Source organism: Geotrypetes seraphini, chromosome 4 (genome assembly GCF_902459505.1).
Source record: "Geotrypetes seraphini chromosome 4, aGeoSer1.1, whole genome shotgun sequence".
Classification (NCBI taxonomy): Eukaryota; Metazoa; Chordata; class Amphibia; order Gymnophiona; family Dermophiidae; genus Geotrypetes; species Geotrypetes seraphini.
In genome coordinates this window covers 50663229-50685055 of record NC_047087.1, presented here as the reverse complement: position 1 = coordinate 50685055, position 21827 = coordinate 50663229, and the positions used below count along the sequence as shown (strand labels likewise).

The 21827-nt window shown below is 44.5% G+C and overlaps 1 protein-coding gene across 7 annotated transcripts in view; it reads left to right on the top strand.

The window, feature by feature from the left end:
* LOC117359170 (multidrug resistance-associated protein 9-like) overlaps nt 1-21827 on the top strand; it is a 227418-nt gene that overhangs the window by 92525 nt on the left and 113066 nt on the right. For all 7 annotated transcript variants that reach the window (XM_033941465.1, XM_033941468.1, XM_033941467.1 and 4 more), the window contains 3 exons: nt 9453-9560; nt 12567-12836; nt 19298-19369. In XM_033941465.1, coding sequence (XP_033797356.1) covers nt 9453-9560; nt 12567-12836; nt 19298-19369 — 450 coding nt within the window. The remainder of the gene's footprint in view (nt 1-9452; nt 9561-12566; nt 12837-19297; nt 19370-21827) is intronic.

Sequence of the window (21827 nt, the reverse complement as noted above, 5' to 3'; positions counted from 1 at the left end):
GAGGGAGGGCAGCAATCACTGGGGGATTATGGAGGTGTCATGCCTTAATTCCTCCAGTGGTCATCAGCCCAATCAAAGCCCCTTTTTATACCCTGGATGTGACTGAAGCCATTTAAAATCAAAATGGAGACCGCATAGACATCGTATACTTAGACTTCTAAAAAGCCTTTGACAAGGTACCCCATGAATGCCTACTTCGGAAACTGAAGAACCATGGGATGGAAGGAGACATACACAGATGGATCAGGAATTAGTTGGTGGGTAAGAAGCAGAGGGTAGGAGTGAAGGGTCACTACTCGGACTGGAGGAGGGTCACTAGTGGTGTTCCGCAGGGGTCAGTGCTTGGACCGCTGCTATTCAATGTATTTATAAATGATCTAGAAGCAGGGACGAAGTGCGAAGTAATAAAATTTGCAGACGACACCAAACTATTTAATGGGGCTAGGACTATAGAAGACTGCGAAGATTTACAAAGGGACCTGAACAAACTAGGGGAGTGGGCAACGAGATTGCAGGTGAAGTTTAATGTAGAGAAATGTAAAGTCTTGCAAGTAGGAAACAGAAACCCGAGGTACAGCTACATGATGGGAGGGCTGTCATTGAGTGAGAGTACCCAAGAAAGGGACTTGGGGGTAATAGTGGACAAGACAATGAAGCAGTCGGCACAGTGCGCAGCGGCAGCTAAGAAAGCAAAGAGAATGCTAGGTATAATCATGAAGGGTATTACAACCAGAACTAAAGAAGTTATCCTGCCGTATCGGGCGATGGTGCGCCCGCATCTGGAGTACTGCGTCCAATATTGGTCGCTGCACCTAAAGAAGGATATGGCGATACTCGAGAGGGTTCAGAAGAGAGCGACACGCTTGATAAAGGATATGGAAAACCTTTCATAAGCTGAAAGATTGGAGAAACTGGGGCTCTTTTCCCTGGAGATGCGGAGACTTAGAGGGGTATGATAGAGACTTACAAGATCATGAAGGGCATAGAGAAAGTGGAGAGGGACAGATTCGTCAAACTTTCGAAGACTACAAGAATGAGAGGGCATTCGGAAAAATTAAAAGGGGACAGATTCAAAACCAATGCTAGGAAGTTCTTCTTCACCCAGAGGGTGGTGGACACCTGGAATGCGCTTCCAGAGGGCGTGATAGGACAGAGTACGGTTTTGGGGTTCAAGAAGGGATTGGATGATTTCCTGAAGGAAAAGGGGATAGAAGGGTATAGATAGAGGATTACTATACAGGTCCTGGACCTGATGGGCATGAGCGGACTGCTGGGCATGATGGATCTCTGGTCTGACCCAGCAGAGGCATTACTTATGTTCTTATGTAGACGTTTCTTCCCACTTAATTATTGCTGTTGGATGTCCATATTTTGGTCTTGCCCAAAACGCATCTACAGCATGCCCCCTTGCTATTTGGACATTCAAATTCTGCTGTTCCAAAATCGCAATTTGAACATTTTTAGAAGATGAACTTTTTTGCCATTTTGAGGCATGCTTTAAAAATGAGCTCCATAGTGATTAGAGCAACAGGAGGTGAACCAAGTTTAAAAAATCCCACTGATATTCTTTGACTATGGATAAGTTACTTAACTTTCCATTACCTCAGGTACAATATTTGAGTTAGAAGATGCTGCTACATTTACTATAGTTTACTATTTACTAATAACATATGTTAACTGCATTAATGTACAGTAATATATTTTATGGGGCTTGATATACCGCCTTTCTGTGGTTACATTAACAGCAGGTTACATATTATATAGGTACTTATTTTGTACCTGGAGTAATAAAGCTACAGTGGGAATCCAGCCCATTCTTCCAGGTTCTCAGGCCACTTCACTAACCACTAGGCTAGTCCTCTACATTGGAGAGTAGATTAGAAGCCCTCTGTTGATAGGAAAATACCTACTGTAGATGACCATAACTCACTTTGAGTTACTATAACAAGATGAAAAAAAATAATGAACTGAAAGCATTTACAGAGGAGAGACATGAGGGAAATGATGAGGGCTGCTCGTGGGATGGTCCCATGCACAGAGCCTGTGAGCTGCATGGAGATCATAAAGATGAGAGACAGAGAGTCTCCAGCAGGAAGCTACACATAATAGTCTCTATCATTAAGAGCCCCAGAACCGATATTGTGAGTAGAGAGCAGAGAGTTTAAGGCAGCACATGGAATTGGTGAAGAAATGATACTTGGATATTCAGATATTGTGTGTTTTGAAACGCTGTGTGCTGATTTTATATCAGAAGCATTTTGTTGGGTTTTCCTTGGAGTGTCAGCTTAGGGATAAAATAATTATCACCTTAGCCTAAGAAGACACTAACTTTAGCCTGCATTCATCCAGGGAGTTTAGGGTTTTGCTTCCTTTCATTTGTTTACAGATAGGATAGTAGCTGCGAAGCTGATCTTTGGAAAACGTAAATTTGACCTTGTGACCCCTCTGCTTCAGAGTTTTCATTGGCTCCCGGTTTATTTTAGAATTCAATTTAAATGCGCTTGTATTTCTTTTAAAATTATACATGGTATCTTTAATCCTCTTATTCCTTTATTTTGGAACGTTTATCAATTCTCCTTTGCAAGAGGTTTCCAACAATTTAAACTCTCCCTTCCTTCTAAAAAAGGGATTAAAGGAGTCAAGATCTTCAGTCAATCTTTGGTCTTTAAATTCTTCCAACTCTGGAATGATCTCCCCTTTTTTAAGAAGTTCCAGTTAGTTTTAATTTTTCCATAAATCTTTAAAAACTACTCTATTTGCCAAACATTTTGAAAATTAATTCTTTTGAAATTTTGCTGTTATCTTCTATTTATCATTTGTAAATCATTCCCTGTTTATTTAATTGCTGTAAACTGGGTCGAGCCTTCTTAGAATGATGACTCGGTATACAAAGTTAAGCTTTAGTTTAGTTTAGCAAACATCTGGATCTTCAGAGGAGCTGCTAGTTCCAGACAGGTGTCAGCAGTACCCAATGCAAGAAAGTGGCAATATTTTTGTATGCACAGAGATGTATACTTTTTGTATTTTATTGAACTTTAGGACTGAGAAACATTCTCTGATTTTAAAAAGTCACCTAGTCAAATACACCTGTGGTTTTGGATATCCTGGAACAAAGTTGGTATTAAGTTGAAAAGCGTGACATGCTTGTTATGAGTTTTGAATAGTATAACTAACTAAAATGGTGTAGTCAATGTAAATTTGATCACACGTGAATTTACCTTGTTTAAACAACAATTGTTGGACATACCTATTTAGTTTCCTTTCACCCTCAATTGTTATTGGCGTTTTTTTAAGTTGCAACAAATAAATACAAATATTTAAATGTTTAATCTCTGTATTGTGTGAATTGAAGGGGTAACCTATTGAAACATCTGACCATTATACTGTACAGTAACATCTCATACATTTAATTGTAATAATTAAATTGTAATGTAATTGCATCAATCACCACTAGGGGGTTCTACATTACTACTGAAAAGGTTCAGGCTGAATCCAAATAAATACACATCAAGAAACAAATTCAGTGTGTTACATTTCATCCCATCTATCATATTTCCATAAAATAGGACTAAAACCTATAAGTTCTTCCAGTTAAAAAAAAATCCACCTATGCCACTATACAGGGCTGTAGATGGGGTAATATAGATGATGTAGTGGTATGAGATACCTCTACGAGAGACCTAGAATGAGTTGTCAAAGACAATTTACAGTACAGACCTGTGATTTCTGCTTTCTTGGAATAGCTGAGGTGGCAGGAAGAAGGGAGAACAGTCTCTGGCATGCTAATACTAGTGCAGGACTTTTATTCCATCAATAATCTTTTGGTCCAAAGCAGATTACAAAGGATTCAGCTAGTCATTTCTAGGATGTCACAATTTCTGTATATCAGTGCAAAACATTGACAGTTAAAATTAATTACCCAGACACCAAATAATCAGTTTGAGATTTTAGTACAGCCAGAAAATCATTCCAAACCATTGCTGCTTGATAAGTGATTGTGCTAACAGTTTTTTTTTTAAATATTTTATCCCTTTAGAATCCATAAAATGCAACATCAAATTGTTACCTATCATATATACTCGACTATAAGTCAACATCATGCACAAGTTGAGGGCAGTTTTGTAACTAAAAATAAAAATGCTGTGACCCTAGTACAGTCGACTCCGCTTAAGTGCAAGGCCTCTGGAACAGACGAGTGTGCACTTAATTGGAGAACCACTTTTTAGTCATGAAAAATCACAGTATGCTGTCATTAAATGCAATAAAACTTTTATTCAGCAAAAAACACACTGAATACAATTTAACACGGTTCAGTTATAGAAACAGCACTGTTCCATCTAATGCTGTAAACCTTTTTTTAAACCAACATTCTACTGAAATAAACAGTCACTGTTTTCTGCACACAAATTGCACGATTCAGGCTGTGTATCTGACTACTGATGTTGTAAAACTGTCCATAGTCGTGACAACCATTTATCTCCAGATAACAATGCAGCGTGTGTAGGGACTTCAGCGTGTCCGAGAAGGAAATAATCTCTGCAGGTTTTTCTTTTGTCGTGATGACCGCAGTATCTCCGTCCTCATCAGACTCTTGGTTGTCTGCAGTCCTTGATGACTGTACAGATATTGGAACTGGTGCTGTCAGATGATGTGGGCACATCATTGTCAAAGGCGACATACAGCTCAAACTCTTGTGGCGAGAGTCCATTTGGGAGTTCAATGGATGAAGCAACAGCTTCAGTTGTCTCATCAGATGTGTGAATGAAGCTCGCCTGTCAATAGCAATTTGAAATCGTTGATGATGAGACTAGACTCCATGCCTCCCGTATCATGTGAAGAGAGTCGAGCACCATCATTTTTCTTGCGAGCTCAGCAGCTCAGGGGCTGGATTCCCTGCTTGCATCAATCACTGCCATCACATATCTTAGGACGAGTGACCTGTAATGACATTTGAAGTTTGCGATTATCCCTTGGTCCATCGGATGGATAAAAGAGGTCGTGTTTGGCAGAAGAAACACGAGTTTGATGTTGGTTAGTCTTACGTCATTGCTGTGTGTTATCACACAGCATTACAATGTGCCTCCTATGCCTTCTCATCAGATTGTCAAGCTTCTGCAATCATTCAATCCACAGTATCACCATCATCCATGCGTTTTTGTTGCTTTCATATTCATTTTCCAAGAGGTGTATAACATCTTAAAAAATTTTTTTACACATAGATCCACTCGATATTTATGATTGCCTCCTCTTCCTACTGTGGTCTTCCCTTTTTGGACACTTTACTTTTAATTTGTAGTTCCCCGAACTTTCCTAACTGTGTCTGTCAGTCATGTCTTGTTATGTGATTATTTGTTAAGTTTGTCTCCCTTTATTATTATAATAAATTGTAAAATGCTTAGAAATTTTGATCTGAGTTCAATCAAATTTTTAATAAACTTGAAACTTGAACAGGCAGGTGTTTAATGTTTCTGAAGCACCGAGGATTTTGATTCTTCTCAATCACCAGTGGCTCATGCTTTTCACTACCATCCTTATTGCAACCGAGCAGCAATGTCAATCGTTCCTTTGGCACCTTGAAGCCAACAGTTTTGCTGCGTTTGAAAGCCAATGTTCCATCAGGGATGGCACGCCAGTACAGGCCTGTCTCATTGGCGTTGAAAACGTCGCATGGTTCATATCCACCAGTGACTGATGACAAAACTCCCATGACCCATCTTTCTGCACCAAACTCATCCATGTCTTGTTTTTCGCCATGCTACTTCTTAAATTTTATGCCGTTATGTACTTTCCACCTCTCTAACCATCTGTTTGTTGCTTTGAAGTCTTCTTCGCCCAGTTCTTCAGATAGCTGTGTTGCTTTCTCCATCAGCTGTGTTGCTTTCTCCATCTCTAACACTGATTGGCAATTGTCGACTTCTATCTTCAGCAAACCATCGTAGCAACACCTGTTCAACATCTCCAGCCTTCCCAATTCTTTTCCGTTTTCTGGTAGGATTGCTGTTGTTTTGCCAGTCTTTCAAAATGGCTTGCTTTTTTTTGTAAATCCGAGAAATCTGGCTAGAATGAATGCTGTAATGTTTTGCAATAGAAACCTGACTCTCCCGTTGTTCAAGTCTCTTTAAGACATCGACCCATTCAGCCAAATACAATGACTTTTGTCCAGCATGGTGAACACATTCAGCCAAAGCCAATGATTTTTGTTCATGCGACACCATGGTGCAGTTCCGAAAGTTCTAACACCTGGCCAGGCCTAGATTGCTGTTCCGAAACACGTGGCTCATCCACGTCACAACGTGATTGTTTTTAACTGGAATGAACGTAACGTGAACGAATAGAGGTGGGACCTATAACATCAGTGTGCATAAGCGGATCGTGTGCTTATCAGAATTGTAATTATCTGGCGTTTACATCCATTGACTTTAATGTAAAAAAAAAAAATGTGTTTGATTATTGAAGTATAAGGGAGGAGGGGGATGATTTTATATGTATAAAATTATATGATTATATTGGAAGAAGGATGGGAGGGCGAAGTTATAGTTTGATTTCAGTGAATGTATGATTAATAAGTATTATTATAGTGTATATGATTGTATAATGAATTACTTGTTGAAAGTTTTAAAATGAATAAAGAAATGAAACCCCCCCCCAAAAAAAACAGAACCATGGTGGTAGGCTGCGGATAACCGAAGAATGCGCTTAACTGACGTGCACTTGGGTGGAGTCAACTGTATATGTTGAGACTCCCCTCCAACCCTCCCTCCCTCACTTTGGCCTCACTCTCCTTCTCCCTCCTACCCAGTGGTGTATCTAGCGGGTTAGGAACCCGGAGCAGAGTACTCTTCCTCTGGCCAAAGCACCCCCTGTTTCAGGCAATGGGAGGGTATGTGAAGTGGCCATGGGGCTGCAGCCTGCCTATGTGTGGCCGTTGACTCTGTCAGTCCTTCCATCCTGGAACAGGAAGTTGACATCAGAGGGGTTGGGTGCTGGTGGAGCCAACTACCCTGCACAGGTGGACCTCAGCTCTGTGACCATTCCATCACCCTCAACTCTCTGCTCCCTATGACCCCGTGCTTGGTAAGCTACTGCTCCTACCTCCAGGGTCCAAAATTGCTCCCTTTCTGTCAGTATCAGTATTTCAACTCCCCTCCTCACTGTCTTCCTCCTGGGCTGGCTTCTTCTAGCCCCAGAACATTCCCTCTGACTCAATTTCCTGTTTTGTGGGATGAATCAGAGAGAGCACTTCAGGGCAGGAAGTAGGCAGCCTAGGAGGATCACTGCATTGTTGTACCGCTAAAGAAGATAATTTGGATAGTACATAGCAAGGGGGGTGGGGCGTTGAACCAACCCATGGCTGGAGGGAAAGAGATTGTGCTGCTGATGGAGTTGGGTGGTGCTTAATTTTTTTGGCTTCTTAGGTAAGAAAATCCTGGTTTTTAAAGCATTTTTTTAAACAAAATCTATTGACTTATAGTCGAGTATACAGTATATAAGGTAATCTTAATTTTCTGGAATGTTTTGGAAAGAGTAGCACAGGGTGCTAAATTCTCTTCCTATAACCAGTGGTGTATCCAGATGGCCAATTTTGGGAGGCATCAGCCCAAAGTGGGTGAGGATGAAATGTTCCCTCCTCCCTTCCCCCACCTGTGGTGTGGCATCTCTCCCTTACCCCCTGCCAACAATCCAAGATCCCAATTAGAGAATGACACGGTGACAAAATTCATCACCGTTCCCGTCCCCGTGGATAACCGCGGGAAATAATCCCATGTCATTTTCTAGTGTCTATTTCAACCTCAATCCTTCTACACCAGCATTCTTCAAAGTAAAGCTTCTGGGTCAGTGGCTGTGGCCATTCATACTCTGATTGTTATGGGAGCCAAGGATAATGAAGCCATTGTGACATCACTGATGTGATTGGCTCTTAGGCACTGGTGGAATGAGGCATTATGACATCACAATATCTGCTCTGGATACCAGAGACTGTCATTCTGTAGTGTCTATTTCAACTTCAGTCCTTCTACACTAGCATTCTTCAAAGCAAAGCTTGCGGGTCAGTGGTTGTGGCCATTCATACTCTGATTCTTTCCTCTCTCCTTAAAGAATGACATGAAGATGGTTTCCCGCGGTTATCCGCGGGGATGGGAATGGTGATGAATTTTGTCACCGTGTCATTCTCTAATCCCAATTTCTCAATCCCCCTCCCTCTCTCACCATATACCTTTTAAAACTTCACTTCCTTTCTGGAAGTCATTGACAGTTAGAAGCAGTTCACAAAGTGTTTGTGCTGGCCCCAGAGCCTTCTTTCTGATACTTTCCTGTCTATGCAGAAACAGGAAGTTGCAACAGAGGAAAGGCTCAGTGGCCAGCATGGACAGGGCTACCAGCAGCCCTTGGTAGAGGGAGGTGTTATGGTACGGAGGGTCTTGAGATGCTGGATTGTCAGCGACGGAGGGGGAAGGCAAGAAATGCCTGAAATAAGGTTGCCAGACGTCCAGATTTCCCCAGACTTGTTCTCCTTTTGAGGACATGTCCGGGGGTCCGAATGGCTTTTCACAACCTGGCACTTTGTTCGTGTTTTGAAAAGCCTCCTCTCAATTGCATTGGGCAGGAGGCTGCCCGGGGTGGGGGGGGGGGGGGAGCTAGGGTGAGACTGGGGTGGAGATGGTTAGGCCTGGGGGGCAGGTCTAGGGTATCCAGATTTTTCAATGGTAAAATCTGGCAACCCTAGCCTGGAGTCTTCTGCTGACAGGTCTTGGGGTTCCACAGCAAGGTGCACAGCTGCTGGGCGGGCTTGAGCCCAAAGTGAATGTGCACTGCCTCAGCCCTGCCCCCAAGGCCCACCCACCCATGGCTATACCACAGCCTACATCTATGCCTGCCCGCTTTTTGGATTTAATTACTCACCATTCCAAACCTGAGCTTGAGGTAAGGATTTAAACAGTTACTTTAAGGTAGTTTTATTGTGCTGAATTTTCAGTCCAAACTGTCTGTCTTGATTTAGTACTGCTGTTTGTGTAGCTGTTACCTGGCATGCACATGGAATGCCCCAGGGCTGCTCGAAGGTCAGTGATCAGTGAAGTAGCTGCCACTTAAAGCTATCTGGATAAGTTAACCAGATACTGTGTCCCCAAACATATTTTCAGCCATGCTATCTGGCTGTTAGGGTAGCTATTTATGAGGCCCTATTAAAATGGAGAGAGATAAGTGGAGAGTAGTGCAATAACTGTAGCTTATCTTTCAGCCCCTCTTCCAGAATACCTTCGATTTTTCTCTACTTGCAGAAATTTTGCATGAACATCAGAGGAAAAACATAGAGCAATAATCTTATAGAAATGTTCTTTTTCAGTATCGCACATGAAATTCTGTAACTTCATCCAACTTGATTGATACAGAATAAATTCAAATAGCATTAACTTAGCAAAAAAAAAAAGTAATTGTTTGCTTCTTTTCTTTAGGCTTTTACTGTGATCGCTGTTTTTAATGCTATGAGGTTTACACTGGCAACTCTGCCCTTTTCAGTTAGAGCTGCAGCAGAGGCTAAAGTATCTTTAAGCAGATTAAGGGTAAGTTACTGTGGTATTAATGTAATTTCAAGATATATAAGTCACAAAAAACACTACTACCGCTAAGCTGAGCAAGAGTTCTCCAGCTGCATTGCTGCCAGTGCGGGGAAGGGGTGGATAGAGCTTCAATATTGTGGAGTCCTGCAGAGCTTGCCTGTCCCTCATTAGTAAAATTGTGATAGTGAAACAGCGCCCTCCACTGGCAGGACTATATGTGGAGGACTTCTGCTTAGAGCAGTTGTCTCAAACTCACGGCCCTGGGGCCACATGCGGCCCCCCCAGGTACAATTTTGAGGCCCTCGGTATGTTTATCATAATCACAAAAGTAAAATAAAACAGTTTCTTGATCATATGTCTCTTTAGCTATAAATTACAATATTGTTATTAAGACTTAGTAGCCAAAAGGAAATATTTATAAACCATAAAGAGTTTTACCTCCTGCAAAATTGTCATTTCTTTAATAAGACATTAACCATTTTTTCTGAGGCCCTCCAAGTACCTACAAATCCAAAATGTGGCCCTGCAAAGGGTTTGAGTTTGAGACCACTGGCTTAGAGGAAATAGCCACTTTTACAAGGGCCTCTTTTACAGTCGATTAGTGTGAGCCATCACAGTAAATGCCCCAAAGTCCATAGTGATTTAAATGACTTTGGGGCTTTTGCCATGTGGTACTTACTAACGTGGCTTTGTAAAAGGGAGCCCAAGTTTTGGGGGCACTGGTACAGACTGACAGCTTTCCAGAAATTAACACTGGAGCTTTTTTCACTAAGGTTCACTAACAAATGGACTTAGCGAGTCCTAATGTGGGACTTTGCTGCACATCGTATAAAATAGTCCTTTTCCTAATTTTTTTCAGGTCAAGTGCTAATGTTAGCATTAGCATGTGGCAACTGAAAAAAATTAATACGGGAACACTTACTACCTTCTATATAAATAGTGTGCACAAACAGTAAAATTACTCCAAGATGTTATAGCACATCTTGTGGTAAGTCTTTTTAGGTGATAAGCCTATGTTGGGGCTAGCCCACCTTAGTAAAAGGGCCCCTTAAATTGTGAGTCCACTAGGGACAGACAGAGGAAGAGCATAAGGGTTGCCCTACTGGGTCAGACCAAAGGTTTATAAGTCCAGTACAGTGGTACCTCGGTTTGCGAGTAACCCGGTTTGCGAGTGTTTTGCAAGACGAGCAAAACACTCAGCAAACTTTTGACTCACAAACCGAGCACTGCCCCGATCAATGAGCACTTACAGGGGATTCCTCTTCCGTCTTCCGGCCAGCCTTCCACGTCGGGTGCCTTCCGCAGGTTGGAGGACCTCTGTCTGAGCCTGTGCGGCCGGATGCTGCCCCTCCTGTGCGTTGCGTGTGATGCGCACAGCGTCGATCATCGGCGTTGTGCGTGTCGTGCACGGCGTGCGGGTGGGGCGGCACTCGGCTGCGTGGGCTCGGATGGGGGCTCTCCAGCATGCGAGGGGCATCCGACGTGGAGGGCTGGCCAGCGGATGGAGGAGGCATCCCTCTGAAGGCACTGCGAGGTTCTCTGACGGCTGCCATCTCCCCCCCCCCCCCGAAGCGGCACTGTGGGGTTCTCTGGCGGCTGGCATCCCCCCCCCCCCCGAAGCTGCACTGTCGGGTTCTTCTACCGATGACGGACGGAGGAGGCAGACAGAGGAGACGGCGCTGCAGCACCCGGCCCCGACAGGTACAGACCCTGGGTTCTGGAACGAATCGTCAGTATTGCCACTATTGTCTATGGGAAATAGAGAATGACACAGGGAAAAAAATCTGTCCCCGTCACCACCCCGTCACCGGCCCACCATCCTCTGCACCGCCCCGTCACCGCCGATCCCTTCACCGCCCCGTCACCGTCACCGCCATCCCTTTCACCGCCCCGTCACTGCCACTGCCATCCCATTCACCGCCCCGTCACCGTCCCCGCTGCATCCATATAAGCCTTTTTCCTTTCACTCCCTCCTTCCAATTTGAGCCGGGAACACTAGCGATCGCACGGTCCCCGCGGCCACTACCTGCCTGCCCGGTCGATCCTGGTGTTTGGCCGGCTCTCTCCTTTCTCCTCACCTTGGTTTGTGGGTTTTCTTTTTCGGCAACCTGCGCGCTTTCCCAGGGAGCCGCACACGCGCGCCTGCTCAGTGTTCGATCTTCTGCTCTGCTGCAACTTCCTGTTTCCGGTTGCGTCAGAGCAAAAGATCGAGGCTGAGCAGTGGCGGGTGTGCGCGGCTCTCTGGTAGCGTGCGGGTCGCCAAGGAGGAGGATCTGCGGACTGGGGTGAGGAGAGGGGAGAGAGCTGGCTGGACACTGGAATCGATTGGGTGGGCGGGTGTGAGCTGCGGGGACCGCGCGATCCTTCATGCCTCACTGTCCCCGTCGCCGCAGCGACTGCTAGTTTTCTTCCCCGTTTTCGGCGGGTGACCCGCGGCTAAAATGCGGTGGCCGCGGGTAAACCGCCACCGTGTCATTCTCTAATGGGAAACTTTGTTTTGATAAACGAGCATTTTGGATTACGAGCATGCTCCTGGAACGGATTATGCTTGTAATCCAAGGTACCACTGTATCATGTTTGTAATCCAGGTCACAAGTACCTGCATAGAAACTTCATTTGTTGTACTCCTTTGAAAATTGGCCCCATAAAGGCCAGTTTATAAAGATTATCTCAAGCTCTTAATCATGAGATGAACAGATATACTCCTTTAATAGCCAACTTTTTCATCTTATTTCTTGTCCCAATTCAATTTGTTTACAGCCTAATGTCCTAATGTGTACTTTTCTACTCATGTATTCTCCCACTTGGATATTGCCAATTAAAATAAGTTGAAAGGAAACTATAATTAGCCTGAATTAGTTTTTTGCTGCTCAGAACAAATGAGGAATTTGTTTTCTATTTTTTCTTATAGAGTGTAAGGTTCATATGTGGAATGAAGAAAGCTTAGACTAGAGAAATGATAAGATAAGGAAGTTGCTGATTTATCTTTAATTTATTTTCTAATTTTAGGAAATTCTCATAAAGGAAACCCCACCTTCATATGTGAGGCAACAGCAAAATTCAGAATATGCTTTGGAAATGAATAATGCCACACTGTCATGGGGAGATATTGTTGAAAACAGTAACAGCAAAATCAATAGCAACATTAAGAATGAGAAGAATGCAATGAAAGACCAACCAAAGCTCAATGTTCTATCATCATCTTGCACCTCAACAAATTCCACAGCAAAAGAGAAGGCTCAGATTACATTGCATTCCATAAACCTTAAAGTCCATAAAGTATGTTTTTATTATAAAGAAAACATATGTCCCCCAAACACAATAAGGCAATTTTTCTACATGTTTCTTCTAGAGGGTACTTTATTAACAATGTAATACCGTATTTTCTCGCATATAACGCGCACGTTATACGTGGTTTTTACAAACCACGCATACCCTTGCGCGTTATACGCGTGAGCGCGTTGTACAAAATTTTTTTTACATAGTTTCCCCCCCCCGACGCCCGATTTATCACCCGGAAGGAGCGCTCGCACTCCCACCCCGAAGGACCGCTCGCACCCCCACCCGAAGGACCGCTCGCACCCCCACTGCCTCCTCCCCTCCCCCATGGAGAAGCTGTCTACCTTGTTTCCGGATGCCAGCCCAGCTGCTTCCTCTGCCGGTGGTCCTGCCCCTTCTCAGAGCCCTGTGCTGCGCTGCTTCCTCTTCAGGCGGTCCCGCCCTTTCTCTGATGTCAGAGAAAGGGTGGGACCGTCGGAAGAAAAAGCAGCGCAGCAGGGCTCAGAGAAGGGGCGGGACCGCCGGCAGAGAAAACAGCTGGGCTCGCTGGCATCCGGAAACAAGGTAGACAGCTTCTCCATGGGGGAGGGGGGGAGGCTGTGGGGGTGCGAGCGGTTCTTCGGGTGGGGGTGCGAGCAGTCCTTCGGGGTGGGAGTGCGAGCGCTCATTCGGGTTGGGGGTGCGAGCGGTCCTTCAGGGTGGGGGTGCGGGTGCGTGTGAGCGGTCCTTCGGGGTGGGGGTGCGAGCGGTCCTGCGGGCGGGTGAATCGGACGTCGGGGGGGGCATCAGGCTTTCAGGGTAGGGACAGGACTTCAAGGAGGAAAGGAGAGTCGGGGCGGGCGAAAACAGAGTCGGGGTCTCCAGAGGAGAGTCGGGGCGGGCGAAAGGAGAGTCGGGCAGCATGCGCGGTATACGGGTGTGCGCGGTATATAAAAATTTATGTACATAAATATGTGTTTTTTGCGCGCTATACCCGTGTGCGCGTTTTACACGGGTGCGCGTTATCTATGTGAAAATACGGTAATTGTTTGATCAAGTTTTCAACAATTTGTGTTGCAACAGCAGAATTAAGAGACTAAACTAAACTAAACTAAACCTTCGGTTTGTATACCGCATCATCTCAACATTCGTTCAACAGAGCTCGACACGGTTAACAAGAATTAGGTTGGAAAGGAACTCCAGTGGAGGGAAAGATGAAGAGGAAATTTAGAGGACTCGAGTAAACAGATAGGGAGGAAGAGTTACATTTTTGAGAATAACCAGGTTTTCAAATGTTTACAGAAGAGTTGGAGGGAGCTCAGATTCCTAAGTGGGGAGGTAAGGTTGTTCCAGAGCTCAGTGATTCTAAAAGGGAGGGAGGAACCTAGTTTTCCTACAAGGGAAAGGAAAGTTTCAGTTTTGGGGTGGATCTGGTGGAATTGGGGTGAGAGGAGTTCCAAGAAAGAGGAATAAAGGAGGGGGGAGGATGCCGTGTAGGATCTTGAAAGTAAGGCAGGCACATTTGAAGTGGACTCTGGAGATTATCGGAAGCCAGTGGAGCTTGGACAAAAGCGGTGAGACGTGGTCGAATTTGCTTTTTGCGAAGATAAGTTTAGCAGCGGCATTCTGAATGACCCTTTTGCTAAACCAAGTTAAGCACTTAAAAGTGCAGTTTGCCACACAGAAACATGACGGCAGATAAAGGCCAAATGGCCCATCCAGTCTGCCCATTCGTAGCATCCACTATCTCCTACTCTCCCTAAGAGATCCCACGTGCCTGCACCATGCTTTCTTGAATTCAGACACAGTCTTTGTCTCCACAACCTCTGCTGGGAGACTATTCCACTCATCTACCACTTTTTCTATAAAAAAAGTATTTCCTTAGATTACACCTAAGCCTATTACCTCTTAACTTCATCCTATACCTTCTTCTTCCCAAGCTGCTTTCAAATGAAAGAGACTTGTGTCATGCACATTTATGTCACGTAGATACTTAAATGTCTCTATCATATCTCCCCTCTCCCACCTTTCCTCCAAAATATACATATTGAGATTTTTGTCTATCCCCATATGCCTTATGATGAAGACCACTTACCATTTTAGTAGCCTTCCTCTTAACCAGTGGTCTCAAACTCACCTGGTCACATGCGGCCCGCCAGGTACTATTTTGAGGCCCTCATTATGTTACCATTGTTCTGGAAAGTTGCCCGCCTCACTGCTGTAACCTCACACAAGCGCTTTCCTGCATGTTACACTGCTTTCAGCTGTGTATAACTGAAATTATCAGCAGCAATTAAGGAAAGATTTCTAAACTATAACGAGTTTTTACCTCATGCAAAGTTGTCATTTCTTTAATAAGACATTAACTATTTTTTTCTGCGGCCCTCCAAGTACCTACAAATCCAAAATGTGGCCCTGAAAAGGGTTTGAGTTTGAGACCGCTGCTCTTAACTGACTCCATCCATCTTTTTTAAGGTGTGGTCTCCAGAACGGCACACAATATTCTAAATGAGGTCTCACCAGAGTCTTATACAGTGGCATTCCTACCGGCCATACCTTTAAGCTGAGCAGGAGTTCTCCATCTGGATTGCTGCCAGTGAGAAGTGGCACTTCAATACACTTCTCCCTCAGTATTCGCGGGGGATAGGGGCAGAGCTGGACCGCGAATTGAGAAAAAACACAAATATCTTCTTGTCCGGCTCTGACCCACCCCGCCTCCCTTCCGCCTTCACCCCGGCATCCCGGCCTTACCTGGTGGTCTAGCAGGTTTTCGGAGCAGGAGCGATCTTCCTATGCTCCTGCCCCTTGCAGATCGCCAATAGGAAATGACTGCCGTGAGTTCCCGTAGTCTCTCGAGATTACGACGGGAGCTCATGGCAGCCATTTCCTATTGGCGATCTACATGGGGCAGGAGAGTAGAAAGATTGCTCCTTCCCCAAAAGCCTGCTAGACTACCAGGTAAGGCCGGGATGCCAGGAGGAAGGCTGGAGAGAGGCGGGAACGTGGTAAACTATGGGTTCCCCCCTCCCCTCCCCAAAATAAAAATTGCGAATGTGGAAACCACGAATGGGGTGGGGGAAGTGTATTGTGTTTTCAGTTGGTACAGGCAGGTTCCCTAGAGTGTGGCAGAGCTTGGACCATAGCTGGAGGACTCCCGTTCAGCTTAATGGGAGCAGTGCGTGGTAATTGCTAGCACAAAACCACATTAAGGGACTTTGTGGTAATTTAGCAGTTACTTCACAGTTAGCCATACATTAAAAGTGGTTTTTTTGTGTGGAGGGGCATGCGCAGAGTGGATGTGGAAGGCATTTGCTAGTTAGCATGCTGCACTTACTGCACACTGACTTAACATGGAGTTGCTGCAGGACTACTTACCGCCTGCTAAATAAGATTACCGCATACTAATATGCAGTTTGTCATGAGACCTGTAATAGAGCATGCTGGGCACATCCCCCTCTCCCACCATAGTTGCTGCATTAAATTTGCAGCTACTGTGGGGTAAAGCCCCATGTTAAATCACAGGAACTGCCAATTGTACCATGGCTTCTTAAAAGGGCCCTTAAATGAGGTCTGCAGTGGCATAGCGAGGGTAGGAGGCACCTGGGGCGGTGACGCCCCTCCCCTGCCCTCCCACACCCTTCCCCATCCACTCCTTCCCTTCCCCCTTCTACCGTATGCACCCGCCTTCCCTTCCCCTGTACCTCTGTAACATTCCTGGCGCTAGCAGCAATCCCAGTCTGCTGCTCGCACCAGCTTCAACTCTTCCTCTGACATCACTTCCTAGGCGCAGGTCCAGGAAATAATATCAGAGGAAGGGCTGGTGCAAGCGGCAGGTTGGAGTTGCTGCTTATGCTGGAAATATTAAGGAGGCATGGGGAAAGGGAAGGGGTGCGCACGCAGTAGTGTGTGGGGGGGGGGTGAGGAAGGAGCGGAGAGGACGGATGCTGGTGCCTGGGGCGGACCGTCCCCTGCCCTTTCCTTACTACACCTTAAACAGCAAGTGCCTAGTCACAGCCCATAGTGCCATTAATTGCTCATAGTCTCAGTTCCACCACCGAGGAGCAGTTTTTCTTATATCTGTTCCTAGGCTGGTATGGAAAAGTTCAGAGGCTCCGAAAGAGATGAGGTATTCTACTTTATTTTTCTGCATTCATAGGTATGAAATGTGACCTGAAATAGTTAGAGTTAGGGGTTATCCTATGGCACCAGAAAAAGGAGGACGGATTGAGGCATCCAGGTTTTACTTCCATTGAAAGCTATGGCAGTAAAACCCGGATGTCTCAATCCATCCTCCTTTTTCTGGAGCCATATGGTAACCCTAGGAGGAGCAGAATTGTGAAGATAGGGCAATGTAGTTGCAGTGGAAGAGGTTCAATCTATGTTCATGGATTTGGGAGTCGCTTTAGAAAACCCTGTTCCTTGCACGAGGAGAAAATGAGCTGAGCATGAGATTTTTTGAGTTTGCTCTTTTTTTTTTTGCATTAACCTGCTGAAAGCTCTTTGAAGCTACGCATGATATCCCCAGCTCCAAAGCCAGACTGAAGAATAACCTAATTATTAGGGCAGAGTCCTAAGGAAGCCTCTTTCACATCCCTCTGTAACTTCTTGTGATCTTGGGCAACTTATTCAACCCTCCATTGTCTCAGGTAACAAACTTTGATTCTGAGCCTTCCAGAGACTGTAAAATAGCTCCTGTACCTGAATGTAACTTGCCTTGAGCTACAAAAGAAAAAGATGCGAGCTAAATCCCTTTTCAAGGGTCTTATCTACAGATTTTTGCAGTCTTCACGTCTACGTATCAAATAGACTAACACAGCAGTAACACAAGTTGATATTAACCAAGGGGGGTCAATATTCAGCGGGATTTAACCAGGCAGGGACGACTCCTGCTCACTGGGTCCAAACCCAGATTTTCAAAAGCAGTATCTGAATGCTGCTGCTGAATGTCTGGCTCCAAGTTCGTTTTAGGATCCAGTTTAAGTGTGCATGTGTTATCTTTGAGCTTCTCTATGGAATATTTGACTCTTTAGTTCCCTTATATTGGAATACTGCTAGATCTTGCCACTCGAGGATTACACAGAAATATAAATTATTGTTACCCTCTTTTAGAAGAATTAAATCTGTTGGGAAGCTTAGCCAATCTCTTTCGTTCAAACTGTTAGAAACTTGGAACATACTTCCTGACTCTGTAAGATTGATAGTTCAGCTACAATAAATTCGTAAAGCCCTAAAAAATTTGTTGTTCACCCAATATCTTAATGGTTTACCTACTGAAGTGACGAATTGATAGCATTTTCACATTCACTTTCTCAGGTTTGTATTCTTTTATATATTCTGGTCTTAATTATTTGTGAACCGAGTCAAGCTTTGTTAGGAGATGACCCAGCATATAAACCGAAGACTAGACTAGATCACCTGTGGCACACTAATCTCGGAGCTACGGTTGGAGGGCACCCGGAAATACACGGATGCTGATGCAATGCTATCATGCGCGTGCATGATGTCATCGCATCGATGTCCTCCATTAGGGGTGTGCTGCAGAAGGAGAGGTGAGGAATAGGAGTAGAGGTGCCAGCGAGGAGGAGAGGCACAGGCATCAGCTGACTGACTACACGCAGGGGTGTCAAAGTCAGTCCTCGAGGGCCGCAATCCTGCCGGGTTTTCAGGATTTCCCCAATGAATATGCATGAGATCTATTTGCATGCACTGCTTTCATTGTGTGCTTATAGATCTCATGCATGTTCACTGGGGAAATCCTGAAAACCCGGCTGGATTGTGGCCCTCGAGGACCAACTTTGACACCTGTGGACTACAGGAAGAGCCACATCCTGTAAGCAGTCAGCCAGCGCAGACGCCTCTCCTCGCCGATATCTTGGGGCACATCTGGAATCTGCTGGGGCACACAGTTTACGATACACTGATCTAGGTAAGACATGGGCAACTCCGGTCCTCGAGAGCCAGAATCCGGGTTTTCAGGATTTCCCCATTGAAAATGCATTGAAAGCAGTGCATGCAAATAGATCTCATGCATATTCATTGGGGAAATCCTGAAAACCCGATTGGATTCTGGCCCTCGAGGACCGAAGTTGCCCATGTCTGATCTAGGTCATGCAGGGATGGTCCAGTGGCAGAACCAGGCGTTACCCTTTTGGCAGCAATATTCAGTCCGCTAACTAGGAACTATCTAGAATAGATAATGCTAGGTCAGCAGGAGAGCTATCCTGCCTCATCTCTGTGGTTATACGAGTGCTAATCTGAATATCACTGGGATCCAGATAAGTTCTGGCTGCCGACATACCTGGATATTCAATACTGGACATTATCTGGATACCAGAGCTGAATATCCTGGTATAAGAAACCCATGGCAGATTAATATTTAAAAAAAATGCTTACTGTCACTTTTGTTTAATAATTGTCTGCAGTGATCATAAAGTTAAAAATAAATAAAGTACTTATAATCTTAAAATATGCTTTGCTTTCAGGGAAAAATTGTAGGTATCTGTGGAAATGTTGGCTGTGGAAAAAGTTCCATATTGTCTGCTTTCCTAGGGCAGGTAAGCTAAAGGTACTATAATATTCATCTTTTATTGGCCGATTGTTTTATTTGTTGGTACACCTAAGGTCTGTGAAGCCAAAGATATTAACATTAATGCCTGTGTTAAATGCACACCATTGTGGGTGCTAGCTAATGCTATTTGCAGACATACTGGGTTACCACTGCATTAAGCTGTGTGTTAGCGGTGCCTCCAGGAGAGAAACTTAACCCTTCCCACCCGGGAGATTTCCCAGAAGACTTATTAGAGAGGTGAATAAGAGCTAGGAGAGAAACCTAGAAAGACTTTTGGATGTGATGGAGGGAGGGTGCTGAAAGAGAATGGGGACTCGTATATCACCTTTTTGTCACTTTGGCATTTCAAAGCTGACATTCAAAGTGGTGGGCACTGGAGGATTAAGTGACTTGCTCAGGGTCACAAAGAGCAGCACCAGGATTTGATCTCTCTGGGTGCAGAGGCAGCAGCTCAACCAGTGAGCCACAGCCCTTTGAATAGCACAGAGGGGGTGGTGAGGGTCCAGAAAGCATTTGGCGATCACAGGATGGGGATGAAGAGGAATGGACCTAGATGTTTGTGGAGTAGCGGGTGACTTTACCATACCAAGTTGTTTCTTCACTTTGGGACACTTAGCACGGGGAACACCTGTTGCTGAATGAGGCAGTGTTATCTTGGCCTTGATTCCCTTTTTGCTAGGCTTACTGAGAAGGAGGCAGGGGAACAAGATTCCCCCAACCTAGCTTCCAAGGTGGGGGTGGGGGGGGGGAACAGATGACAACTAAATGCCACTGTCATGGAAGCATTTGCTAATATAAAAGCTGGCAAAGCATACTGCCACTGGAACACAACCACAGCCTCTCTTTACATGCAGTGAAGCTACTAGGTAAATTTAAAACAAACTGGAGAAAATATTTCTTCACACAACTGTGTAATTAAACTCTGGAATTTGTTGCCAGATAATGTGGTGAAACCAGCTTAAAAAAGGTGTGGATAATTTCCTAAAAGAGAAGTCCATAGGCTGTTGTTGAGATGGCCTGGGGAAATCCATTGCTTATTCCTAGGATAAGCAGCATAAAATCTCTTTTACTACTTGGGATCTAGCTAGGTACTTGGGGCCTGGGTTGACCACTGTTGGAAACAGGATATTGGACTTGATGGACCTTTGGTCTGTCCCAGTATGGCAATTCTTATGTTCTTATTACAATGGTAAACTCTCTCAGTACATTATCTAAGAAAACAACCTAGTCGGGAGAAAAAAAAACGTGAACTAAAAAACCAAAATCCAGCAATAATAAAATTAAAGTTATAATAATTTGCTGTTCTGAAGAAGCTCTTAACAGTCCCATTAGAGCGAAACGGAGATCTTCCGTCACGGCGAACTTAGCGTGAGGAACTGGCCAGGCGCGTTTTCTAACCCGAGCTAAGTACCACACTTTTACAGCATAAATAACTCATTTCTGACAATATAATTGTTAAAAATTTAAAAAATATAAAAAAAACATAAATTTATAAAGCTCGCAGAGAAAATAAGACTAGAATCGATGATAGCTCAATCATGAGATTAACCATCAAGACTTGCTCTGGAGGTTAACTTCGGGCTCTTGAGAATTAAAGTCTTCATCTCTAGTTGAGCATCTTTCTCTTCTTACAGTTATCGTTGGCCCATTATAGGAGTTTCTTATTACAGTGGTGACTGATGGTGCAGCAAGGATGGGGGGACCCTTAAGATTGTTTGGCCTGGCTTTGCTATAATAACACTACCTCATTTTACATTTTATTATTTTTTCTTTAACACTTGATATAAGGGTAGCATTAAAACCGGCTGCTTTTATGACACGTAGAACCCCTTAGTGAGATAAAGTTAGTGAAGGTTTAAAAGGAGGTATATCTGTATCGTGTGTTTGCACAGAAATATCACATAGTGCTGTGAAATCAGGGACAGAAACCCCAGAGGACATTTTCCTGTCTCTCTTTACAATAATTATTATCCATTCAGTGTGATGGGATTCAGTAATATGAGACTGGAAACAGGAAATTTAGCTGAAAACAGATCACAACTTTCTGCTAACTCAGAAAGAACATAAGAAGTTGCCTCCGCTGGGTCAGACCAGTGGTCCATCGTGCCCAGCAGCCCGCTCCCGCGGCGGCCCAACAGGTCCATGACCTGTAAAGTGATTCTTTGTCTGGAACCCGTTCATTCCCCATTTCCCTTCTATCTATTAACCTTCATAGTCCTATCTCTACCCCTATCTGTGTCCCTCAATCCCCAAGTCCTTCAGGAATTTATCCAATCCCTCTTTGAAACCCCGTAATGTATTCTGTCCTATCACTTCCTCCGGAAGCACATTCCAGGTGCCCACCACCCTCTGAGTGAAAAAGAATTTCCTAGCGTTGGTCCTGAACCTGTCCCCTTTCAATTTCTCAGAGTGCCCCCTTGTTCTTGTGGTTCCCAATAGGCTGA